Genomic DNA, 16973 nt, shown 5'->3' on the forward strand with positions numbered 1-16973 from the left:
AATCAGAAAAAAATTGAATGTTGATAGCAGTTGATAGTGCGAAAATGACCTAAACTCAGATACGATCCTTTTTACGCATTTGACGAAAGGGCATCTTGAAAATTTTTAGTTGAAAATCTTATTTATTTTTCAGTAAATAAACAGAAAGTAATGTAAGGTATACATAATTCAAACAAAAATCAAATGTTTTTTGGTTTTAAATCAAGAAGAAATTGGTTAAGAATTTAACACACTGAAACTCAACATAAATAACATGACAGTCGAAAGGAACGTTATCAAATAAAAAATGTCACATCAAGGAACTGCGTATTTTGGCCAAGTGTTAAATATTTGTAAAAATATGTGTAAAATACATTAAAAACAATTATGTACAATCGCTTAGCAATTAGTTAAAACGTTTGTAAATAATGTAAATTGTTTTGTGTTGGAATTTTACTCCTGTGGATGTTTGAAGCGGAGATGAACATAAATCGACTAAAACCAAGAATTTGGTTTGGAATTAAAACGAAAGTAACGAATCAATATTGCGACAACACATTAATAAAATAATTAGACGTAAGTATTACAAGTTCTAATCGATTTAAAATTAATCCTCTAGGATTGAGATCATTCTTCATGATCATTTCAAGATGGCTGCCTGATAGATTTTACGATTTATTTTGTAAACTGTAGTGGTTCTAGATCACTTCGTACTGAATTTGTGGCTATTTATTCAAGAAAATCTTAAATTGCAATAAAAATCGATAGATATTACAGTTTTCTGTATTAGGTCATTTGAGGTTATTGAACTTGTTGAGACAAGTCTGTATTTGGTACAGCTGAACTCAAGTTTATTTTGAGTTAATATTACCAAAGTATTGAGCAATAAATAAAACTGTCTGTTCTTACTTTGTTGTACCTCATGTAAACCTCAAACTAAATCAAAATGTGTTGTTGTAAATAAAATGGTCTAAATATTTTCCTGCACTGTTAAAGCAAGTGATATTTCATTACTTGTCAACTTTGGACAAATTTTCTCAGAAAGTCCTACACGGCAATGCGCGTGCAGTACAATGATGCTTTTTGCATATTGATGGGTTTGCCTAGATACTGTAGTGCATCGGGTATGTTTGTCGAGAGTGCCTGATTTTTATGCTGTAATGAGAGAAAAGAATGGCTTCCTTCTGGGAGAGTCTCCGGGCATCTCAGAACAGTATTTTGAAGATGGTCTGTGACGGAATGCCTAGTAATATTTTTACATATTGGCTATCTGTGCATCAAAATAGTGATAAGAAATAGAATTACATTTGTTAACAGTGACACCTGGGAAGTCTTTTTTAACATTCTTAGTTATGTTCTAAGTTATATGTACCTATAGTTTATTTTAATCTACTTTTATTATATTTTTTGCAATTGTGTACTTTGTTATGTATGTAATTGTATACTTGGTTCTTTTGCTTTCAATAAAAAACTTTATTATTATTATTACTTAAAATGCACGTAACTCCGAAAAGTTAAAGGTGTGTGTCTAGGACCGAACCCCTGACCACTGATTAGCTGGCAGACGTTTTAACCACTAAGTTATAGCAACATACTAAAGCTTAACCTTTAACAAAGTTAGTTACGCAATATGAGACTATCAACGAAGTAATGACTTTGTAGTGTTAATTGGTACCAATTGTACCCAATTCAAATGTATCAGACTGTTGTACACTTTTTCACTGAATCATGAATCATGCCTACTTGTTGCTAAATTGTCTAATTTTCTTTGCTTGGAGTCACTTTTAGTTTCATTTGATGTTCCAGTAAAGTTGGTTTAGTTTATCTGTGAAATGAAATTTTGGTGAGAATTTTGAAGATATCTTTTATCTGTAAATGAAAGCAATAATGTTAAGTTCATCATCATCATCATTATAATTGCTGGTTTAATACTAAGCACAGGTCTTCTCTCAGAATGAAAAGGGTTCTGCATTTGCAGGGGAGAACCCCTTATAGAATAGAATATATAGGATCACTTTCTTGGCTGTTTATCTCTGTTGTGTCTGTCAAGACCCATCAAAGGAATTAAAATCTATAAGATACTTCCCATTGACCTAGAATCATGATATTTGGCAGGTAGCAATGTCTTATAGCACAAGTAAAGAGAAAAAATCCAGAAAATTGTAAATTTAACACCAAAAACCTTAAAACATGTAATTTCTCGAAAGCATGATGGTATGGAACACTTTGTGTACAGTTTTTACTTTTCACTTTTGTTAAGTTACAAGTTTACAAATAGAAAAAATTGAGTACAAAAGAATCAGCCCTAGTCTATTAATTTTAATTGTTGACTGCTTTCTATTCTAACGTATAGAGAGTGTAAGCCAAGGTGTATCTTCACACTAACTATAAACTATACCTTATCTGTGGAAAGAAGTTGGTATAGTGCTCTCTCGTTACGTCCCATACAAATGATAGAGACAAAAATCTCTGTGGGCACTAACCATTTTGAGTCACCAACTATTCACTAATGAAACTATGTTTTCTAATTGAATTTTGAAAACATGTTTCCCCGGGTAGGGTATAGGCTCAAACTTAGTGCTACACCTACTGATTGTATGTAACTGTAATGTGTTATTTGCAGATGGTAGTTCGTTTGGCGAACTGTTCATAGTTGGCACAACAAGCAACATGGGACAGCAGGCTTCCAGCAGAAAGAGTGAGTTCCCTTTTTAATGGACTTCCAAAAAGAAGGTGGTTCTCAATTTGGCCGGGTTTTTTTAAATGACTTATAATAAAAGAGCAGGTCCATGCATTTTTTTGCAGTGTGTCTCCATAACTCTATGAACCAATTTCAATAATTCTTTTTTTATTACTAGAAAGGTTGGTCAAAGCAAAATCAAATCAATCATGTTTAATTATCGTTTTTTCTTGTCTATTCTGCGGTCAAATCAAAATCAAATCAATCATGTTTAATTATCGTTTTTTCTTGTCTATTCTGCGGTCAAATCAAAATCAAATCAATCATGTTTAATTATCGTTTTTTCTTGTCTATTCTGCGGTCAAATCAAAATCAAATCAATCATGTTTAATTATCGTTTTTTCTTGTCTATTCTGCGGTCAAATCAAAATCAAATCAATCATGTTTAATTATCGTTTTTTCTTGTCTATTCTGCGGTCAAATCAAAATCAAATCAATCATGTTTAATTATCGTTTTTTCTTGTCTATTCTGCGGTCAAATCAAAATCAAATCAATCATGTTTAATTATCGTTTCTTCTTGTCTATTCTGCCGGGCAATCCAGAATCGCACGGAGAGCAGATGCAGTGTTCTGAATCGACCAGCCGGGCCTGCTCTTGGATTATTATTCATCACAGAGACTTAAATTGAGGGTAGTTTCAAAAGACCCAGCTCATATTAAGTTTGGTGCAGCTAGTGGCGAGTGCGGGTCACTACAGAGGCAAAGACTTCACACACCTTTGAGAACATGGAGAACTCTCAGGCATGCAGGTTTCCTCACGATGTTTTCCTACACCGTTAAAGCTGTTAAACTGAGGGTAGTTTCAAAAGGCCCAGCTCACAACAAGTTTGGTGCAGCAGGCGGCGAGTGCGGCCCACTACAGAGACTGGCAGACTTCACACACCTTTGAGAACATTATGGAGAATTCTCAAGCGTATGGATTTCCTCACAATCTTTTCCTTCACCGTTAAATCCGTTAAATTGAAGGTAGTTTCGAAATGCCCAGCTCATTTCTTTTTCTTTCTTTGTTCTCTCTGGGCTGGTTTCCGAACCTAAACCGTGCCCAGCTCATGATAAGTTTGTTGCAGCGGGCGGCGAGTGCGGCTGCGGCGCGTGGGAGCGGCGCCGCTACGCCGAGTCGCCCAGCAGCGTGCAGCGGTACGTCAGCGCCGTCACCGACAGGTAACTTTCATTTAAACTGAAACAGACAGACAGATTTTTTTTTTGATATTACTAGGCCATCTGCAATTATGTGGACTATAATCACATTATATGAGTGCGTTTAGGGTTGGGACAAGGTCACTAGACCTCCTCCCCCCCTTACATCGACGTTTCGTTTAGAGTTATATTCAAGATCGGTTCTTCTGCCTGCAATCAGACCTGCTAGCAAGTGATGATGCAGCCTAAGATGGAGCGCGCTTGCCTAGAATTTGCCTATTCACTCTTGGCTTGAAGGTATCCATATTAGAAGTGGAAGGGAAAACTGATGCCGGAAGAGTGTTCCATTTCCTACTGGTTCAGTGGATAAGTTTCTTGCTGGTTCTTCTCGGTAGGAACAGCATTCCGAACCAGTGGTAGATTTTTTTGACGATTCAAAAGCACTTGTAAAAGTTAAATTGAATAAAAACATTTTGAATTTTGAATTTTTGAATTTTAAGTCGAGAATAAGTGATAGACAGTTAGACGCACATTCCTATATGTTATACTAGTATATATGTGGTGTGTCTCCAGATGGACGGGGCGGGAGTGCGTGTGCAGGCGTCGGCGCTGGCGGCGCCCGGCCTGCGTGTGCACCGCGTACCGGCGAGTCAGCGACGCGTGCCACGACGACGGGTGAGAATACTGACTGACTTGTGTACAGGGTGTAACCAGAACGCTAGCAAACACGAAGACAGGTGACAGTACTGATGATTACTGATAAATAAATAAAACTGAAAAAAATTAAAAGTACCCTGTATTTTCTAAAAGTTCACAATACATTGCAAATAAAACATCTGACTGACGCTAGAAGTTGCAAAATTTTAAAGGACAAAAAACGATTTCTATTAAATTAAAAAGTGTCAAGTTTTGCTAAAAATGTTTTTCTTTTTTTTTTCCCCCATGTGTGATCTGCGATCAGTCAACAGACTATAAGCAGATTTGTTATGGTCGGTTATGACTTTTGCAGAACTTAGGACCAGTGTCCTTAGATCTGCAAATCAAGCACATTTGCCCAGCATATGTGCCAGTTGATTAGGGTGCCTCAACAAGCGATCCTGATATTTTGTATTATACTTATTGATTTCCTCAATTACTGTTGGTATTTCCAGATACTCATGTATTTCTGTGTTGCGAGACTTTATTATGAATACAGAATAAGCTGTTGAGATTATGTTTAATATTCCAGTTTGGCAGCCGTGCTGACTCTGGGCAGAGACCTCCGCCGGGAATTGGATGCCATCGTCTTGAACAGTGGTACGTATCTAATTAAACTCCTATTTACAGAAATAAGTTAGTATAGCGCTCTCTCAGTTACGTGTTCCCATACAAATGATAGGGACGAAAATCTCAGTGGGTGTTAATAATTCTGGTCACCAATCACAAACATGTTTTCAAAAAACATTCAAAATTCAATTCAAAAATAGTTACACGTACTATTTCGTAGTAACAGGTTGAGATGGCTATCAGGGTGGGGTGGGGCAATACAGTCTAAGGCTGATTTTAGTCTCACGCTTACCGTCAGCGCTCATAGCAGTCACCCCGGGACCCGAAAGGGTCCGCGTGGACGACCTCGAGATGCAGCGCTCATAGCTCAGCGCGTAGTTCATCAGCGCTGAGGCTCAGCGTGGCTCGTTTTAGTATCGTACTGAACGCCTTACTGTACAGACGAGGACAAAAATGTGGAGTGTATTAATTATTGCTGCTTTGTACTACCTATCCCAAAGGAATAGAAACCGGCGATTCGCCATGACTGTACACGCTGACTACATCCGCTCCGCTCGACACTAGAACGCACATAGAAGGCAGAGGCGCTCGTGCAATGGTCAGCGCCGACAGCTCCGCGGCGCAGACGCGCGACGCGTGCGGCCGCGTAGCTATCAGCGCTGACGACTGTGCGCGCTGATAGCTACGCGTCTTTCAAAAACGCTTTCTATAAGTTTATACATCTCAGCCATCAGCGCCGACGGTGCGCGTGCGGTCGGCGTGAGACTAAAATCAGCCTAAGGCTGAAATCTATAGAGTGCTCTTTGACTTAGCTTAGACTTAAGTTTCAGTTAAAACGAGATAGATTTATGCCAGCGGTATAGCGTTGTCTCGTTTTAACAGTTTCTTAAGTCTGAGCAAAGTCAAAGTGCGGTCTATAGATCTCAGCCTAAGATGGTAGCGGGCTAACTTTGAAGGGATGTGGCAGTTTCATTAAATTCGTACCCCTTTGGTTTGGTTGTCATTGTGAGAGGGTACCTGTGCTCAGTAGTGAGCCGGCGATGAGTTAGTGCTGTAGTGTTCTGTGCTAATAGGTCGTATTTTTAACCCCCGACCCAAAAAGAGGGGTGTTATAAGTTTGACGTGTGTATCTGTGTATCTGTGTGTCTGTGTATCTGTGTATCTGTCTGTGGCATCGTAGCGCCTAAACGAACCGATTTTAATTTAGTTTTTTTTTTTGTTTGAAAGGTGGCTTGATCGAGAGTGTTCTTAGCTGTAATCCAAGAAAATCGGTTCGGCCGTTTGAAAGTTATCAGCTCTTTTCTAGTTTTCTTGTAGAAAAGAAGGTTAGATAACCGTTAGGTTCATAATATTATGTCAATAGACAAATGTCAAGCTGTCAAGATGGACGTTGCCTAAATACATAACTATTTATTTGAAAATGATGTTTTGGAAAACTCAAATACTTTGGATCGTTGGGGGTGTTATAAATTTTTAATTTACACTTGTATGAGTTTGAGTCCCACTTGCGCCAGGAAGGTGTGTATCTATTTCCGTTGTTTCAGACGGTGACGCAAACAGAGACATCAGGGAGCCCACGGCTGAGCTGTACGTGCTGTCCGTGGAGCCTAGTAGAGCGTATGTATTTCATTTGCCTAATAATGTTACTTTTTATTTCTCTTTATTATTAAACTAGCTGACGCCCGTGACTTCGTTCGCGTAGATTTAGGGTTTTCGACATCCTGTGGGAACTCTTTGGTTTTCCGGGATAAAAAGTAGCCTATGTGCTAATCCAGGATATTATCTATCTCCATTCTGAGTTTCAGCCAAATCCCTCCAGTGGTTTTTGCGTGAAGGAGTAACAAACATACACACACACACATACAAACTTTCGCCTTTATAATATTAGTGTGATTTTCTGGTGACTTCGTCTGTGGTGGCGTTTGCTGGCGCGCGTGCGGTGCTTTTTTAGTGTTTTTTTTTATTTTGTTAGAGTGGCCGGTTTTGCTGGTGTTTTTTGGTGGTGGAACTGACTGGGAAGCGCTCTAGAGAGGCGCCGCGCGTATGTCGGCGATCGCCGGCACAGACGAAGTCCATACTTGTATAGTTTCCATAACTTGACATTAGCTAATCAGTGTTAAGCCAGATAAGAGAGAAAAAAACTCTGGTACAAATAAAAAAAATGAAATGCAGGAAAGTAGGTCTTATAGCACAAGTAAAGGAATAAATCCGACAACCGTGAGTTTGTTAATAAATCGCACCTGTCAATTTAAATTTATATTACTACATTAAAAATTCATTTCTTTAGTAAACTAATATTTTATATATGGTCTATATAAATTAACTAATCTATACTAATATTATAAATGCGAAAGTGTGTCTGTCTGTCTGCCTGTCTGTCTGCTACGTTTTCACGGCCCAAACGCTGAGCCGTTTTTAATGAAATTTGGTACAGACGTGGGGTACATCCCGGGGAAGGACATAGGCTACTTTTTATCCCCAAAAATCAAAGAGATCCTATGGGATTAAAAAAATATTTAAATCCACGCGGGTGAAGCCGCGGGCATCCCCAAGTCTTTTATATATGGAATAGAGTTTTGAACCCCCTTTAATAACAACCGTGACATCGAGGGGTCGCGACCCCCAGGTTGAGAATCGATGCTACAGATTCATTAAATACATTCTATAGTCTATACTATATATAGATGTTTATAATAATTTGCAGGGAGGGTGAGGCTTCGGAAGGAGCTCGGAGGAGGGAGCGCGCTCAGGCCACCGACCGCGCCATCAGGCGATTCCAGGTACCCACATATTATTTTGCTCATTACTGAGGGTTGGGACCACTTTCCATTTGTCACATTTTTTTGAAAAGAGCAACCGCCGAGTTTCTTGCTGGTTCTTCTCAGTAGGAAGGGCATTCTGAACCAGTGGTAGATGCACTTGACGATTCAAAAGTACTTGCAAAAGTTTAATTGAATAAAATATTTTGAATTTTGACTAGAAGATGCACGCGACTTTATGTGCGTGGGTAGATTTTTATGAAGCCCGCGGGAACTGGTTTATTTTCCGGGATAAAAAGTAGCCTTTGTGTTAACCCAAGGTATACAAAATCAACAAATAACGTCAAATCCGTCCAATAGTTTTTGGGTGAAAGAGTACCTAATAAACATACACAGACACACACACACATACAAACTCTTGCCTTTAGTATTATTTTATAATATTAGTATGATAAACCTATTTAATTGTACTGAATTATAACAGTTTGGTTTATATTTTGCAGGTGGTTTGTGGGGGAGAGCTCCGTGCTTTATTACTCCGCGCACCCCCCTTGGAACATCTACCTTCACCCCCTACTACTGTACACACGCAGGTACGTAAAATGTTGCTTGTTTTTAGGTTTCGTAACTCAAAAGGAAAAACGGAACCCTTATAGGATCACTTTGTTGTCTGTCTGTCTGTCGTGTCTGTCTAGAAAACCTATAGGGTACTTCCCGTTGACCTAGAATAATGAAATTTGGCAGCTAGGTAGATCTAATAGCACAAACACAGAAATAAATCTGAAAACTTCGTGGTTACATCATTAAAAAAAAAATGTGTTTCAATTTTCAAAGTAAGATAACTATACCAAGTGGGGTATCATATGAAAGGGCTTTCCCTATACATCCTAAAATAGATTTTTATTTATTTTTATGATTTGAATCATGAAATTTAGCGGAACCCTCGGTGCGCGACTCTGGCTCCCACTTGGCCGGTTTTTTCTTTCTTCTCGATTGTATTTATTTTTATTCAGATACAAGTTAGCCCTTCACTACAATCTCACCTGGTGGTAAGTGATGATGCAGTCTTAAATGGAAGCGGGTTAACCTGGAATAGCGGGTGAAAATGGCGCGTGAGAAGTAATTTTTTACGTATTTTACTGTACATATTTCAGGTGGACTACAAACATTGCTTGGTACCGGATTTACAAGAGATCACCGCTTGCTCGTTCTACTGGGGCAAGATGGACCGATACGAGGCCGAGCGGCTGCTGGACAACAAGCCCGAAGGTGAGCTATGGGAGTGAGGGAATAGAGACCAATGGCGGAAACACCTGGCCTATTTAAAGACCTGGAGTGTGGCATGCTACTTTTTATCCAGGGAAATCAAAATTTCGATGGCTTTTTGTAGGGTTCTTGTCTCAAGAGAAAAAAGGGATTGTTATTGGATCGCTTCATTATCTGTCTGTCTGTCAAGATCCAATAGAGGAGTTAAAACCTGTAGGGTACTTCCAATTGACCTAGAATCATGGAATTTGGCAGGTTTCTTATAGATAGCTCCAATAAAGAGCAAAATCCGAATTTGTGGTTATGTCATACAAAGTTATTTCTTGTACAACGGCACGGAACCTTTCATGTGCAAGTAAGATAATATAATTTGTATGACAGCCATTTCGAATCGTTTTTTTACGAAAACGAAGTGCACAAACACCCTTAGATGTACAACTTAAGCACCGGCCACACAGGCCGCGTATGCATGGAACTGTATGAGACATGGCATACCGCTTGCGTGGCGTGAACGTTCGCGTAGACGTAATGCGTGCAGTTATGTCTACAGATTCACGCGCGTCACAAGCAAGTGTCACGTGTACGTGCGCGCTTATCAATCGGCTACCAAGTTTTAACTGACAATGTTTTATAGATTAATTTTATTGATGGAACAACTTTTAGACGTCCTGTCCTGTATTTAAATATAGCAAGGAAAAAGGACTTCTTTGGCATATTATAGCTATGTATTATTTACATACATATGCTATCGAAAAATTTTTCTAAATTGACTCAGGTCTGTTAGATATTTCCCGCCTAGCCAGCTTATAGCACGTGTTGAGCCACACAAATCCGCGCGCAGTAACTGCCTACAACGCCATCTTGTTTTGTGGAAGGGAATTAAATTAACTTAATAAAATTCTGTAAATTCTAACTAAATATAAAAATGAGGCTATCTTACATCGGACACATCGTAAAGAAAGAACGCCAGCTATTAAGGTGCATGAGACGGGTTGACCCGCGAAATTCAAATTTAATTTGGTTTTTCGCAATTTGTAAATTAATACGGCAAAGTAGGCTTATGGCATTCTAATTCCGACAATGGCAGTATCTTCTTCTCTGGATTACATAAAAATCTTTACTCGAAAGTGTTCAGTTTGAGAAATTAGTCAAAATAATGAGTTTGACATGAGTTACTCACAAATTAGTCGATACTATAGCTAATTTCTTAAACTGGACCCTTTCAAGCAAAGATTTTTATATAAACCTGTGGAGACGATACTGGCATTGGCGCAATTAAAGTGCCATAAGCCTACTTTGTCGTATTAGTTTACAAATTGCGAAAAACCAAATTAAATTTGAATTTCGCGGGCAGGCCGGTCTCATGCCCCTTAATACTTGCATCACCTACCTCTAATACTTATAGTTATGCCCTTCGCACCATTTTGGCTGCCTGGAAGAGATTGCTACCTCTATTTTTGACGTGACAACGTCTTATAATTCGATAGAGCCGGCTGCACGCACGAAAAAACATGACTCATGCGGCGTTACCTCGCTCTGAGGCGTTCCATGTAAGGCTTGAAGTGCAAGCGAGAGCGCGGAACGAGCGACAAAGAAGCACAATCGGCCTTTGTTGTCACTTTCAACTATCGTCAGTAAACCGACTTTACAGACAACCAATTTTCGATTTGCTTTTTATGTGTTTCTCTGTGCTGATTTTGTGGTGTACAATAAAAGTATATTCTTCTAGTAGTAGTAGTCTTCTTTCTAGTAGGTTCTTCTCGGTAGGAACAGCATTCCGAACCAGTGGTAGATTATTTTGACGATTCAAAAGCACTTGTAAAAGTTTAATTGAATAAAAATAATTTGAATTTGAATTCATTGTACATGATATTGTACAGGCACATTCCTCCTGCGCGACTCGGCACAAGAGGAGCACCTGTTCTCGGTGTCGTTCCGCAAGTACGGGCGCTCGCTGCACGCGCGGATCGAGCACTACCAGCACCGGTTCAGCTTCGACTCGCACGACCCGGCGGTCTTCGCGGCGCCCACCGTCACGGGCCTCATCGAGCACTATAAGGTGATCCACCATGTGGTTCCGCAAGTACGGGCGCTCGCTGCACGCGCGGATCGAGCACTACCAGCACCGCTTCAGCTTCGACTCGCACGACCCGGCGGTCTTCGCGGCGCCCACCGTCACGGGCCTCATCGAGCACTATAAGGTGATCCACCATGTGGTTCCGCAAGTACGGGCGCTCGCTGCACGCGCGGATCGAGCACTACCAGCACCGCTTCAGCTTCGACTCGCACGACCCGGCGGTCTTCGCGGCGCCCACCGTCACGGGCCTCATCGAGCACTATAAGGTGATCCACCATGTGGTTCCGCAAGTACGGGCGCTCGCTGCACGCGCGGATCGAGCACTACCAGCACCGCTTCAGCTTCGACTCGCACGACCCGGCGGTCTTCGCGGCGCCCACCGTCACGGGCCTCATCGAGCACTATAAGGTGATCCACCATGTGGTTCCGCAAGTACGGGCGCTCGCTGCACGCGCGGATCGAGCACTACCAGCACCGCTTCAGCTTCGACTCGCACGACCCGGCGGTCTTCGCGGCGCCCACCGTCACGGGCCTCATCGAGCACTATAAGGTGATCCACCATGTGGTTCCGCAAGTACGGGCGCTCGCTGCACGCGCGGATCGAGCACTACCAGCACCGCTTCAGCTTCGACTCGCACGACCCGGCGGTCTTCGCGGCGCCCACCGTCACGGGCCTCATCGAGCACTATAAGGTGATCCACCATGTGGTTCCGCAAGTACGGGCGCTCGCTGCACGCGCGGATCGAGCACTACCAGCACCGCTTCAGCTTCGACTCGCACGACCCGGCGGTCTTCGCGGCGCCCACCGTCACGGGCCTCATCGAGCACTATAAGGTGATCCACCATGTGGTTCCGCAAGTACGGGCGCTCGCTGCACGCGCGGATCGAGCACTACCAGCACCGCTTCAGCTTCGACTCGCACGACCCGGCGGTCTTCGCGGCGCCCACCGTCACGGGCCTCATCGAGCACTATAAGGTGATCCACCATGTGGTTCCGCAAGTACGGGCGCTCGCTGCACGCGCGGATCGAGCACTACCAGCACCGCTTCAGCTTCGACTCGCACGACCCGGCGGTCTTCGCGGCGCCCACCGTCACGGGCCTCATCGAGCACTATAAGGTGATCCACCATGTGGTTCCGCAAGTACGGGCGCTCGCTGCACGCGCGGATCGAGCACTACCAGCACCGCTTCAGCTTCGACTCGCACGACCCGGCGGTCTTCGCGGCGCCCACCGTCACGGGCCTCATCGAGCACTATAAGGTGATCCACCATGTGGTTCCGCAAGTACGGGCGCTCGCTGCACGCGCGGATCGAGCACTACCAGCACCGCTTCAGCTTCGACTCGCACGACCCGGCGGTCTTCGCGGCGCCCACCGTCACGGGCCTCATCGAGCACTATAAGGTGATCCACCATGTGGTTCCGCAAGTACGGGCGCTCGCTGCACGCGCGGATCGAGCACTACCAGCACCGCTTCAGCTTCGACTCGCACGACCCGGCGGTCTTCGCGGCGCCCACCGTCACGGGCCTCATCGAGCACTATAAGGTGATCCACCATGTGGTTCCGCAAGTACGGGCGCTCGCTGCACGCGCGGATCGAGCACTACCAGCACCGCTTCAGCTTCGACTCGCACGACCCGGCGGTCTTCGCGGCGCCCACCGTCACGGGCCTCATCGAGCACTATAAGGTGATCCACCATGTGGTTCCGCAAGTACGGGCGCTCGCTGCACGCGCGGATCGAGCACTACCAGCACCGCTTCAGCTTCGACTCGCACGACCCGGCGGTCTTCGCGGCGCCCACCGTCACGGGCCTCATCGAGCACTATAAGGTGATCCACCATGTGGTTCCGCAAGTACGGGCGCTCGCTGCACGCGCGGATCGAGCACTACCAGCACCGGTTCAGCTTCGACTCGCACGACCCGGCGGTCTTCGCGGCGCCCACCGTCACGGGCCTCATCGAGCACTATAAGGTGATCCACCATGTGGTTCCGCAAGTACGGGCGCTCGCTGCACGCGCGGATCGAGCACTACCAGCACCGCTTCAGCTTCGACTCGCACGACCCGGCGGTCTTCGCGGCGCCCACCGTCACGGGCCTCATCGAGCACTATAAGGTGATCCACCATGTGGTTCCGCAAGTACGGGCGCTCGCTGCACGCGCGGATCGAGCACTACCAGCACCGGTTCAGCTTCGACTCGCACGACCCGGCGGTCTTCGCGGCGCCCACCGTCACGGGCCTCATCGAGCACTATAAGGTGATCCACCATGTGGTTCCGCAAGTACGGGCGCTCGCTGCACGCGCGGATCGAGCACTACCAGCACCGGTTCAGCTTCGACTCGCACGACCCGGCGGTCTTCGCGGCGCCCACCGTCACGGGCCTCATCGAGCACTATAAGGTGATCCACCATGTGGTTCCGCAAGTACGGGCGCTCGCTGCACGCGCGGATCGAGCACTACCAGCACCGGTTCAGCTTCGACTCGCACGACCCGGCGGTCTTCGCGGCGCCCACCGTCACGGGCCTCATCGAGCACTATAAGGTGATCCACCATGTGGTTCCGCAAGTACGGGCGCTCGCTGCACGCGCGGATCGAGCACTACCAGCACCGGTTCAGCTTCGACTCGCACGACCCGGCGGTCTTCGCGGCGCCCACCGTCACGGGCCTCATCGAGCACTATAAGGTGATCCACCATGTGGTTCCGCAAGTACGGGCGCTCGCTGCACGCGCGGATCGAGCACTACCAGCACCGGTTCAGCTTCGACTCGCACGACCCGGCGGTCTTCGCGGCGCCCACCGTCACGGGCCTCATCGAGCACTATAAGGTGATCCACCATGTGGTTCCGCAAGTACGGGCGCTCGCTGCACGCGCGGATCGAGCACTACCAGCACCGGTTCAGCTTCGACTCGCACGACCCGGCGGTCTTCGCGGCGCCCACCGTCACGGGCCTCATCGAGCACTATAAGGTGATCCACCATGTGGTTCCGCAAGTACGGGCGCTCGCTGCACGCGCGGATCGAGCACTACCAGCACCGGTTCAGCTTCGACTCGCACGACCCGGCGGTCTTCGCGGCGCCCACCGTCACGGGCCTCATCGAGCACTATAAGGTGATCCACCATGTGGTTCCGCAAGTACGGGCGCTCGCTGCACGCGCGGATCGAGCACTACCAGCACCGGTTCAGCTTCGACTCGCACGACCCGGCGGTCTTCGCGGCGCCCACCGTCACGGGCCTCATCGAGCACTATAAGGTGATCCACCATGTGGTTCCGCAAGTACGGGCGCTCGCTGCACGCGCGGATCGAGCACTACCAGCACCGGTTCAGCTTCGACTCGCACGACCCGGCGGTCTTCGCGGCGCCCACCGTCACGGGCCTCATCGAGCACTATAAGGTGATCCACCATGTGGTTCTGACGTCATTTCCGCCGACGATGCCCGCCAAACAGAACAGTTTTAATATGGGTACCTTCAAGTCAACAGAACAATTTTAATATGGGTACCTTCAAGTCAACAGAACAATTTTAATATGGGTACCTTCAAGTCAAGCGTGAATAGGCTACTTCTAGGCAAGCGCGCTCCATCTTAGGCTGCATTATCAATTGCTAGTAGGTCTGATTGCAGCCAAGCTCTAGTCTATATAATTAAAAAACAAATTGAGGCTTCCATCCCGTGTCGGCACTTCCTCATTTAGGATTAGATTAACCGAACAACAGAATTTTTGAATTACTTCCAAATCTTGTGATTCCGAGAGGAGACTCGTGTGCTCAGTAGTGAGCCGGCGACGTGTTATGGCTGAAGTGTTCTGTGCTAATAGGTCGTATTGTTGCCCCCTCCCCCAGCAGGACCCCGCGTGTGTGATGTTCTTCGAGCCGATGCTGACGGCGCCGCTGCCGCGCAGCGCGCCCTTCTCCTTGCAGCAGCTGGCGCGAGCCGTCATCGTCTCGCACGTCAACTACGACGGTGAGTGTTTCACCGTGCCCCGAGCGTACGCCGTTTGGGGCACCGTGAAAATTAAGTTACACATCGCTCCGAACGGGAAAGAATAATTTAATTTTGGAATTAATTAATGTGAGCGTCTTATGTTTTACATTAAAGATTCGTACTCATAATAAAAGTGAACAGGAAATCAGCAATCGGACATTGAATAATATTTCGAGAGCAAAGCGAACAGGATTCTATTTAAGTTTTGTGGAATAAATCAAATAATTGCTTCAATAATGATGCCTAAAATAAGCTGTACACTCGTGTTATACGCATCGGTGCTTCAATGCTCATAGATTGGAAAATAAACAGATTTGTCTATAATTAAAGAGATAATATAATAAATGGTTATTGTTTCCAGGCGTGGAGCAGCTGCCGCTGCCGTCGCGGCTGCGCGCCTACCTCAAGGAGTACCACTACCGCCAGCGCGTGCGCGTGCGGCGCCTCGAGCCCGACGCGTACGAGCCGCACATGTAGCAGATACAGCTCTACTACATCCCGCGCGTCTGCTACAACAGCGGCCTGTGGCGCGTCGTGTTGCACGAGAACCAGTAAAACTGGGAAACGATCGTCGGGGACACGTGAAGTGGCCGTGGGGCACGCTGAAAATAATTGTGGGGCAATATGAAAATTGATTGTGGGGTACAGTGATAATTGACTGTGGGGCACATTGAAATTGAGAGTATAATAAAATGAAATTGTGATAAGCAGTGAAAATTAAGTTTGGACTTGAAATTAGTAGTGTCAAGTGTAATACTTTAAAATATCACACCTTGAAACTTACACCACAGATACATCACAACAAACATTATCATCATAAGTACACATAAAATGTGGGCGTTTAATAATGTATGTAACAGACACACACACCTATATCCTGTTTGTATTTTAGCAGCCTGTGATATCTCATGGTGCAAAGAATACAATAAAAAAATCACTAGTGACTTGGGCATGGTGAATAAATATAGGACACAGTGAAGTGACAGGTGTAGTGAAAAAGAGTTTGTTCCACATTGAAATTGGGTTTGGGGCATATTGAAAATGAATTTGGGGCAAATTGAGGGCTTAGTGAAAATGAGTTTGAGGTACATTGACATTAATTGTGGGGCATAGTGAAATTGAGTTGGGGCACACTGAAAATGACTTTGATATTCTATAAAACCTGTGAAGTGGAAAGAAAACTGGATAACTATGTATATTGTTCATCACAAATGTATGTTTTTGTTTGTAATTCTGTCTTCTACAATACATCATAATATACCTAGGATTAATAAAATATGATATTTATAGTTGAACATATTTTCTGAAAAAGTTCCAACCTACAGTCAAATCAAGTAAAATACTTCAATTATATTAATTATACGATTTACTCACTGCTATATTTAATCCACAAAATAGATAGTTTTATTTAAAGTAATGTATTAAATACCGGGTTGGACTTCGTCTGTATTGGCGTTTGCTGGCGCGCGTGCGGTGCCTTTTTGGAGTGTTTTCTTTTTGTTAAAAGTGACCGGTTTTTGTGTTTTACTGGTGTTTTTGGTGGTGGAACTGACTGGGAAGCGCTCTAGAGAGGCGCCGCGCGTGTGTCGGCAAGCGTCGGTACAGACGAAGTCCATACTTATATAGTTTCCCTAACTTGTAAATAACTACAAACTTGACATTGGCTAATCTGTGTAAAGCCAGACGAGAGAGAAAAAATACCGGGTTGGCGCGGGGGCTGCGTGGGTGTGCGGGGCGACTCCCGATTGCCATCTCGACCTGACGCGTATT

At 45.0% G+C, this 16973-nt stretch overlaps 1 protein-coding gene across 3 annotated transcripts; it reads left to right on the plus strand.

The window, feature by feature from the left end:
- Positions 1–273: 273 nt before the first annotated feature.
- On the plus strand, positions 274–16715 carry LOC123878836 (suppressor of cytokine signaling 7-like). Of its 3 annotated transcripts, none has more exons than XM_045926186.1 (12): positions 274–555; positions 2603–2677; positions 3787–3880; positions 4433–4531; positions 5085–5152; positions 6667–6739; positions 7827–7902; positions 8385–8474; positions 9036–9150; positions 11028–11206; positions 15062–15182; positions 15565–16715. In XM_045926186.1, the coding sequence occupies exons 2-12, from the start codon at positions 2650–2652 to the stop codon at positions 15678–15680; spliced, it is 1059 nt and encodes a 352-aa protein (XP_045782142.1). In that variant the 5' UTR covers positions 274–555; positions 2603–2649; the 3' UTR covers positions 15681–16715. The 3 variants fall into 3 exon arrangements, with proteins under 3 accessions (XP_045782142.1, XP_045782140.1, XP_045782141.1); XM_045926184.1 differs by having other exon boundaries at positions 4430–4531; positions 15565–16714; XM_045926185.1 differs by having other exon boundaries at positions 4430–4531; positions 15065–15182; positions 15565–16713.
- Positions 16716–16973: the final 258 nt, after the last annotated feature.

The sequence above is a fragment of the Maniola jurtina genome, chromosome 26 (assembly GCF_905333055.1).
Source record: "Maniola jurtina chromosome 26, ilManJurt1.1, whole genome shotgun sequence".
Lineage (NCBI taxonomy): Eukaryota > Metazoa > Arthropoda > Insecta > Lepidoptera > Nymphalidae > Maniola > Maniola jurtina.